This window comes from Phragmites australis, chromosome 20, assembly GCF_958298935.1.
Source record: "Phragmites australis chromosome 20, lpPhrAust1.1, whole genome shotgun sequence".
NCBI lineage: Eukaryota > Viridiplantae > Streptophyta > Magnoliopsida > Poales > Poaceae > Phragmites > Phragmites australis.
In genome coordinates, this window is record NC_084940.1 from 1,138,575 (window position 1) to 1,148,720 (window position 10,146).

The 10,146-nt window shown below is 49.8% G+C and overlaps 1 protein-coding gene across 1 annotated transcript; it reads right to left on the reverse strand.

The window, feature by feature from the left end:
- Positions 1-2,131: 2,131 nt before the first annotated feature.
- LOC133901359 (protein ALTERED PHOSPHATE STARVATION RESPONSE 1-like) lies at positions 2,132-7,763 on the reverse strand. Its single transcript, XM_062342712.1, has 4 exons — positions 5,643-7,763; positions 5,401-5,546; positions 4,545-4,768; positions 2,132-3,782 (listed from the first exon to the last, which is right to left on the reverse strand). The coding sequence occupies exons 1-4, from the start codon at positions 7,219-7,221 to the stop codon at positions 3,029-3,031; spliced, it is 2,703 nt and encodes a 900-aa protein (XP_062198696.1). The 5' UTR covers positions 7,222-7,763; the 3' UTR covers positions 2,132-3,028.
- Positions 7,764-10,146: the final 2,383 nt, after the last annotated feature.

Genomic DNA, 10,146 nt, shown 5'->3' on the forward strand with positions numbered 1-10,146 from the left:
AAATTTTGCAGGTTTGTTTAGTGTTTGTGACCGGGAAAGAACGGAGAAAGCATTTCAATTCAGCTACACGCTGCGGAATTTACACTATCAGGGGACGGGTGATCACTGCATCTGCATGAGAGGAATTCTTGCCCCGCCTACCGTATGTTGTTCACCCGTGGCAACCATCTCTTGTGGATTGGCAGCAGGGTCTAGTGGTGGCAATCGGGCACGTCACACGGCCTATACGCTAGTAGATTAGCAGATGATTTATGGCTCAGCAGAAGTGCAGAATCTCAAAAAAAATTGTTTGATTAATTACATGCATCTACTATTGTAGCTTGGCTTGGTGAGTATATATATACAATATTATCCTGACTCATAAGTGAAGCTCGGTTAGCAAGCTAGCTTGACGGATGCAAGCTCTGCAACCTCTTATGCAAACAAGTCCACTTATCAATATTATAAAATCATCATCATACGAGTAACTAATCATAATTTCAATTCTTATATCCGTTCATATAACCTTAGATTCAGTTAACTAAACATAAACTCAAATCACCGTATTCAGACAAATATAACTGACCAGATATTTTTTATATAAATATAACTTCATTTAAATATTTGTCATACTAATTATACAAACTCGTTAACATGGGATCGCACACCCATCACGCAGGCCAGCCCAAGCTAAGCATCACAACACGACGAACGACACCGCTGCCACTCCACGACTCGGGTGATGAGGCGTGCTGGGCCAAGCCGAGGCAAGTCCCACGACGCGGTTTGCGACTCGGGTGCGGCCGAGAGGGCGCTGCGCTTCGGGCCATTAGTATTCTTGGATTGGCAGCTGCGCTGATGATCTCCAAGCGACAGACCACGGTGGCCGCCGCTGGTGGTGGTGGTTTTGTGTCGGAGCCGACGCGACTATGGGATGGGATGTTACTCTCCTGCGACCACCTGTGGTGGGAAACGCGTGCCACGATACAAACTAGGCCTTGGCCCCCAGAGCACGCAGGTTCTGCACGTTCCAGGTGTACACAGGGTTTCAGCTACCTTTCGATAGAGACCCGGGGCCGTGAGCCGAAAGGAATCGGTTCTGTGATGAGAGTTTGGCTCACGTGTCAGCGACCACAGGTGCATGTGTTAATAATAACGTAACTTGTGATGTTATGTTAGAGGATCTTTTTTCACACCCTACTTCGTCCATGGTACCTTATGGGAGGAGTTCACGTCACAAGGCACCACACCGTACCTAAACTGGAACTTGCTCAAAGCTCCATTAATGATTCATTGCGAACCACCGTGCTAAGGACTATACGGCCACCAAGCGGCTGGCGGAACAATGTTAGGAGCAATGAAAAGAACAGAAAAGGAAAAAAACTATTATGGGAGTTGTCACAATTAAGGGTGGCAACAGATCTTATTAAAACTAGATAGAGCGAGAACACACCTTATTCGAAAGCTGAGACAGCAAATCTGATATTGCCTCGAAATGCTTATCGGTGCCAAACCATTCCTGGCCACAGCCCCACCCCCGCCCCTGACGGTGAAAGCGTGCGGCCGGGGTGGAAGCCGCGGCAACGACAGGTGGTGGGTAGTTGGGTGCGGCAGAGGAAGGGATCCGGGCGGGAGAACAGAGGCATGTGAAGGCGCAGCCGAAGTCTAAGACAAAGCGGCGGTCATCTGGGAGGACAACCAAGATTGTTGCAACAAAACCGCGAGGAGGTGACCGGGGAGAGCGGTTGCGAAGAGGACATAGAGGGCTCGATGAGGAAGCACGGTGGAGATGAGACGGATGCGGTGTTGGATTTAGTAGTGGGGAGGGGTAAAATGGAAATGGTGATCGTGACTTGGAGGGGAGACAGACGACTGGCTTCTTGTTTCAGGCCCACAGAGGAAAATAGAGGCCTGACCCCAAACCCGATAGCCCCGCAAGACCATTTTTTCCACTTGAACCCGCCAGGTTTGAAACCCACATAGACCTGACCCGACAGCACAAACTGTCATCCCTAGTCACAACTATGGCGACGGCCGCACCAGAAAAACAAAATAATTTACTGGAGTTGCTGCACCAGTTACACCCAGCAGGCCTATCACGGGCAGCTTGAGGCTTCGGCAATTCACTACTCGGAAGCAAGGCGAGCTGAGGTGTAAAAAATGGAATAAATATGACACAACAGGTTTAAGTTAGACAGCAACTGTACACGGGTACAAACGAATTACATGTATAAATAAACAGAACCAAAAATTTGATGATGGTCGGAGCGGTTAGCAGATCTGCAGAATGGGTCAGGACATCTAATCCTACAAGCTCATGAACCTCTGGTAACCCTACATAAGACTTTCCGGTGCGAATCTGCAGCCTAAACGCTGCAGAGGAAGCGCCACATGTCTTGGCATAAGGCATCGGCTTCGATTCATCCCACATCGCCTCTGTCTGTACATTGACACTCCTTCGGCAAAAACCTTCGCTAATCTGATGACCTGATCATTCCTGTCCATGTTAACATGGATGGAGAGGGCTTCATGAACCTTGGATTCATGACACATCTTATTGGTCGTCCATGCTTCGATCAGACTTCCGAGTTCATGCAGCTTACATCTTCCAACTATTTACTGGTACTTTCCAGTGAACAGGAAACCATTATTGAGCTGCTCGGATGCATAAGTACCTCTTCTCTTGTCATTTCAGGGCTCTCCCAACCACCAGCAGCATGTGTCTGGTGAGTTTCCTATCTTCATAATTGTGTTTCCCAATTAATGGCTTGAGCAGGAGAACATTGCTGTCCTCGATTCATATCCACAATCTATAAAATCCCCATACTGCAACTTGTTAACTTCAGTGAGTTTACCACAGGCCTATCCAGCAGCCCTGAAACCCAACATTTGGGGGAAGCAGATCACACGCAAGGTGCAGTTGCCACTAGGAATGCACAGTGGCATGCACGATTGTGCTGGTATTGTGCTGGTAGGAACCACTCGCCTCAGTTCCTTTGCATTGACAAATGGTTGTGTCCTCGTGTAACAACAAAACCCCTGAAAAGAACTAGGAAACTCCGCCACTCTCCTGGGCAACTCGAACTTTCTCTTCTTCGGCACGAAGATGGAGATCCTTATATGTGTTCAAAGATGCAGCAGTGAAGTTCTCCATTGCTTCAAAAATATTCTTCAGACTTGTTTGCAAACTACCGATTTCAGCACCAGGGCCTCCCTCATGTAACACCTGTGCAGACAAGGATACACTTCCCTGATTCGAAATGAGCACAAGCTTCTTATTTTGTGCTTCCAGAGCCTTGCGCATTGATTGTTCATCTCTTTCCATCACCCTAAGGTCCCTGTCCATACCTTTATTAGCCATTAGACCCTGCCTTTGCTCTGACCTGTGCCTCTCCCAGAGGTTCAGAACATTGGATGCAAAGGCCTGCATTGCATCAACTACTTCCTTCTCCGATATCCTCTCCACACTGATCGCCCAATTATTACATATGACGAAAATCGGTGGTGCTCCTAACCGTCCAGGAGAAAAAGGAGGGACCCCATCATCAGTTTCCTCAGGAACATAGATAACTCCCTTCTTCAGCCACTCATTTAAAGTTTTAATATATTTCTTTTGAGCGCTAACCCACGCAACAAAACAAGCAATCCAATCCAATAGCTGAAGCTCTAGCCGCTTGATCAAGTCCATATGAGCGTCACCGAACTTTGCAGTGTCTATCATGGAGTCTATGTTTTTAGCTTGGGATATGGCATGCAACTGTATCTGATGACATTCTAACATAACGCTCCACATCCGCATCAACCTGAAAAACAAAATTTTCAGTCACGAGAAATAATTCACTGAAAATATCAAATCCAACATTCAAATAATCAAGTAGCTCAGGACAAAAACAAGATGCACAGGTGCCAACTTAACTGCACATAACTCACAGTAAATATAATTTTGAACCTCACACTGCATTTCCAAACTCTTACAGCAGAACAGTAATGATCACAGAAAACATGAACTGAACTATAGAAATACTAAACAAATGGTAGCCAATAATTTCAACACAAAATAAGCACAACGAGATAATCTAATGATAGCAGTCCGGTTAACCACAATATACAGCCAAGCTAGTTTCATATAGTTCTCAATAATTTTGGTGGTGCAGACTGCCTACAGATTAGGTTTTCGAACTACCCACAATATTATCAATTTCCTAACAACCTGCTTTATTTACATCTGTTGTGTCAGGAACTCATAGCCATGCTTACTTCCTGAAAAATGCACCCAGCTTTATCTACCGCCACTTTATCAGTATCAGTACAGGATTATCCCATTTTTTTTGTGAAAAATTGGTTTGTCAAGCAAATTGGCTACTTCGAAGGATCCCATTACTACTTCAGTCATTGAGAAATTTTGGGATTGCAGTGGAAAAGAACCAAACAAACACTGGTTAAACGGGTACGAAACATGGCATGCCAACAAAGCAGAGCACAGATAGAGAAAGTACTGCAACACCATTAGTGCTTATGTGCTAAAATAAGAAGGTTAAAGCTGTTTTCAGAAAAGAACTGCATACCCTTGAATGAGCTCACATGTTTGCGGCCATAACTCTTCATCCCTCAGCTTACTGATCTTGTGTGAAATAGTGTTCACAATCTGAATAGCTATGCTTATCTTTGTTGATAGCTTCCTGATGTGCATTTCAGTGGCCTCAAGCTTATGAGCTTCTGCACCTTTTTCATCTAGCATTTTCAGCTCCTCTCGTTTACTATCATACAATGCCCGCATCTTCTCTTCAGCCTGTAAGGAACAAAGAAGTTACATCACTTTACACGATATAAAATTGGAGAACTCGAAATACATGCTGTCTTTGATTAAGCCTAACTTAATAAAACAAGACCACAAAGCTATTGAAAAACATGGACCCATAAGTATGGCTGGCAAAGTAAAAGCACTGTGTTTCATGTCAAAGTGAAGCCTTAGGAATAATAAAGCTGAACGTAGGAAACATAAAGCCCGTGCAAAGGAGTATAAAACCATAGATAATCATTTCTTGCAGACCATTTCTCAAAAAGGAAAGAAAATGCATAATTCAGTTCAAAGGATGTAAAAGGTATAAATTACCAACTTAACGTATGGAGGAACTCCAACATAAGTATTTGTGTGGGCATATTCATAACCTATAGTTTGAAAATAAAATCTAACTGTTTACTGCTAGCTACTTGATCTGTTGGACTGTAATCAGGTCACCGAATAAATAGCCAAGCAAGAATGGGTAAATCTGGAAGCTTCACATACTGGATTTGGACTCCGCACTCATAGTTAAGATCTACAGTCATGCAAGGTCAAATAGATAAAATTACATGCCCAAAAGCAATTTCACAAATCACGACATTCCCAACAAGTTCAAAGATGTAAAGCACATCCTATACCTTGACTTCCTCGAGAAGCTTCTTTTCCCACATGTACAATTTCTGTAGCGTCGAGGAAAGGTTGCCGCATCCCATCGCCTTGTCCTCTTCGAACTGCAGGAACTCCTCCTCCATTGTTGGTATCCCGCAGATCATCATAGCTGAGACTGTATGAGCAATTGTGTCAAATTAGCATTTCTACTTGTAAAGTGCACATGAAGACTGAATTGTTTGATTGCAAATCTGAAATAAGCTTTACCGACCTTTGAAACCTGAACTCTTCTGATAGTAAGGCATCTTTCCGACCTCAAGCATCTTAGACACCTCACCGGCTGATTCTGAGGCGCGCTCAAATTGAGTCCTTATCTCCACAACCACCTCAGTATCATCAATGTATGTCTTCTCGGATCCTGAGGGCGGCAGGCCAGCGCCACGCTGACGTGGCTCCGAGCGTTGAACTTGTTCTCCGATGACACTCTTCTCCACAACATGCACGTCATGCTCCAAGCTGCTCCCACTACTGCTGGCCTCAGATGACTTGGACTCACGGGGCAGCTCATCTCCCATACCGCTCCTACCCTCCTCCTTTGCCGCCTTCCCATTCCCAGTGTACCCTTTCACTGGGTGCTTCTCATCACCATATGCTTCCTTGACTACCTCCATGTCTTCATCCTCCAAGTCTGGGATGCCCTCCTCCTCACGCACATCCTTCGAACTCCTGCTGGGAGTGTATGGAGCAGTCGCCGCAGTTGGCTGCTCGTAGTAGCTCTCGTAAGTCCCAAACGGGTTCAGGAAGTCCCAGGTAGACACCCTCGGTGGAGACGGAGGCGGAGGTGGCATGGCCTCCTCGCGAGATGATGAGGGCATGTCCGCTGGTGGTGGAGCACCACCACCATAGTAACCACCGTAGGCGTACTGATTATAAGAGCTCGAGCTCTGCGGTGGGTAGGGGTACCCACCACCGTACCCGCGTGGGGGTGGCTGCGCGCCGCCGTCGCCGGAGTAGTGGTGGACCCTGGCGTCAGTGGCCTGCAGCCTTTGCTCGTGCGAGACGGACGGCTGAGGTGGCTGGCTACGAGCGTAGCTGATGTTGAAGAAGCTCTGGCCGTAGCCGCTCATGCCACCGTATCCCTGGTCATAGCCGCCGCTGCCGCCGCCGCTGCTGCCCATGCCACCGCCATCGCCGCCCATGCCACCATAGCTCGGTTGTCCATAGCCGCCTCCCCCCATGCCGCCGTAGCCCGGTTCATAGCCGCCGCCGTTCATGCCCATGCCGCCATAGTCGGGACCAGGACCGGGGCCGGGACCGTACCCGTATCCAGGACCATACGGCGGCGGAGCGTATCCGGGGCCGTACGGCGGTCCCATCTGTGGCGGCGGTCCGGCGGACCGGACGACCTCCGGCCGGCGCTGAGCCGGCTCGGGCTCATCGTCGGAGTGGAACTTGATGTGTCCGTCCTCGGAATCGTAGTCGTCGTCGGACTGGAAGTGGATGTGCTCGTCGTCGGGGGCGATGCGGACTTGCTTAGCGACGGGCGGCGGAGCGGCGGAGGAGGACGCGATTGCGGGGGCGGCGGGCGGCGGCGACGCGGCGGGGAGTCCGTCCCCCTTCCGCTGCTGCGGGAGGCGGAGCGCGGGCTCGGGCGGCGGCGGCGGCAAAGACTGGACGCCGCGGAGGAAGTCGTGCAGCACGCCGCCGACGGCGCGCAGCGACTCGGCGTAGGCGCGGTGCGCGTCGGCGAGCGTGTAGCGGTGGCGAATAGCCTGCGCCAGCAGTTCTGAGCGCTCCCGGCAGTGCCGCACCGCGAACTCCTCCTCCATCTTCGACTGCCCGCACCCCATCGGACTCCAACACCAAACAAAAACCAACTTTTTATTCCTTGTTGCTCGTTCCTCCTCGCCCAGTCCAGTCACAGCCGCAGCAACCGCATGGCGGCGGGGGCGAATCTAGGGGGCGCCGGACGCGGAGGCGAGCAGATCTGGAGGGGCTACTACCGGCTACGGGAGGTGGTGGAGGGGACGGGAGGCGAGCAAGCGCGAGAATCTCTTCGCCTTTTGGTGGGCTGCGGGTGTGGGTGCCAGCGGGGGGAGGCTCGTCGCGATGCGCGCGCAAGTCCTCCCAACCCACGGTGAAAACCCAACCGCATGCTCCTCTCCTCCCAGCGCCGCCCTGCTCCGCTCCGCACACGAGCCGGGACCAGAACGGGAGTGCGCGGCCACGGCGGCGGCGGACTCCGAGGCCCGAGTGGGGAAAGTGGCGTTGGAAACGAGTGGGGGGGGGGGGGCTTTGCCTATGGCTATGGATGGTTATGGAGCACGAGGCATCGAGGCGCGTTTGCTCTCTTTAGGTGCGGCGCGGTGGTTTTACCGGAAAAGCTCGAATAATTTGACGGGGAGGGCAGGGGTGGGGCTAGGCAGGGGAGACATCCGTACATTGACGCCTGTCGCCGGCGTGGAGGTCTGGATTTTACCCTGCTTTGGCAGGGTGGGCGGTGCGGCCTCACCTCTGGAGTTTGGACGCCTGGCTTCGTTCATTTTCTTTTCTAACCTTTTTCCATTTCTTTTCTTCCTTTCGAAATTTATTTTCTTTCCTAGTCATGCATTTTGATTCCTTCTTCTTGATGGTACAGCTAAAATTTATATACTTTTATTAAAAAGCTGTTTTTTAAAAGTTATTTATGCTTTTCGAGGAAAGTTGTTAGCTTATAAGCTTAATTTTTATGCTATCGATATATAGTTTTTTAAAAAATTTACCCTCAAGCAGCTTAATAGCCTTTAGTTTATTTAATCAAAAATTAACTTATCAGCTTTTCAAAAATCAATATAAGCTTAGTATGTTTGATACAGCTTATGACTTCATAGAAACTATAAGTTGAGTCAAACAGAGCTGATATATTAAGCCTTTTGTGTTTGAGTTTACTGTTGCTGTCTCTGCCACCGACTGCCCCCTTACCCGAGCGCCCCCGACCGGCCCCTGTCCCTGAGCACCGCCCATGGCCATCGTACCTGAGCACCGCCTCCAGGCCGTCGTACTCGAGCCCCGCCTCCAGGCCACTATCATCAAGCGCCATCCTCGGCCCCCGTCACCAAGCGCTGCCCTATGCTGCGCCCGCTCCACGCCTGCTGTTGTCCGCCCGGTCGGAACAGTTGCCCAAGCTCATCGCCCCGGCTCGACCGGATCCTCCCACGTGCCACCATCTTCCTCCCGTACTCCCCCGACGTCAGCCTCTCGCCCGCACGCCTTCGGCTCCGGGCGCCAGATCCACGTCGCCGCTCTCGGCTGCCCCTTCCCCAAGCGCCGCCCCTGTCCTCGAGCGTCACCCCTGTCGGCCCCGGCTCTAAGCGCTATCACAGCTGTAGTCGTACCCAAGCGTCGTCCCTGGCTCCCCTCTCGCCAGTCGTCGACCCTCGTCCCCGCGGGCGACTCGTGGGTTTCAGCTACCCGACAGACATGGGCATGGGCGCAATATTGTGCATGTCACCCTTCACGGGCGCGGTTTGGGTAACCTGAATCGGGTCGTAGGTCGAGCACTATTCTGCTTCGCCTGTACTCGACCCAGTCTGTTGCCATCCATATGAGAGAAGGTGTGAGTGGAGGTGTAGTGTTGTGTGACTAGCTAAGTCAGATGTGTGTTTGTTATGAATATGTACAAATTGATGTGTTGGATTTAGAATCAGTGGTTTTGTTCTATGTTTGATGTCCCATATTGAGAAATTTAGACGGTGCAATACTTGCATGTAATTTGCATATTTTAGATCCACAATTGACAAAGGGAAAGTTACGGAACTCCGAAAGATATGAAGAAGAATTTCCAAATAGATGTACCTTTTTTTAGTCGATGAGACAACAATCGTCAAGGACGAGGGTAGGAGTGTAGATCCTTTTTTAGTCCACTCATGTTCTCAACTTGGATCTGAAAGACCAAAGGAGCTTCTAGTATGTGATGATGAGAGGGGGTGATGCACCATGGATCGTAAAAGAGAAGTTGCTAGTGATGCTAAGGAGATGAAAACCATCGTGGTGGTCACCGACGAGGGAGCGAAGAGGGGGGAACGATCGAAGGACATCCAGATAAGGTAGCGGTGTCGAGGTTTCATCAAAGAAGTGGAGGGGAAACAGGGAGAAGGGTTGCGGCATTGGATCTGGAAAGAGAAGTGGATGGGAAGAGGCAAGAGGGCCAATATATATAAAGGAGAAGATGGAGGGCAGGCGACCATTGGATATGTAATAGCATCCTACGACTTAAAGTTGCCAAGACAGAAGTGGAAAAATACAACATTGATTTTGTAGTCTCTTCTTAGTACAAACGTATATATATCATGTTCGATGTGCATTTGAAATTTATCTAGGTAAAGTTAACTTTTTGATGCAAAGTATGCGTATCGTCACCGTGTATAATGCAAAATGTGGTTTAGCCATCGTGTCAAGCCCTGCCACCCAAAATTTTGCTAACTATCTAGATTGAATCATCCGAGGACCTAAGAAGCCCCTTGCCGGTGGACCCCACAAAGGCTCCACGGTGAGGTGTCAATCGGTGGGAGGCCCGATACTGCATTTAAGAGGGAGCATGGCCTGTCACATCCAACCACTCCCCCCCACGCCTGTCGTGCTGAGTACGTCAGTCCCTGTCACCGCTTGGCAGGAAGGCGTGGGGACATTTAATGCGACGGATCCCATCGCACGTCACCCTGCGGGGCCTATAAAGAAAACGGCTTGGAGATATCGTCACTGGGCTCGAGGCGTATCGCCTGCCACACTGCCGCGTC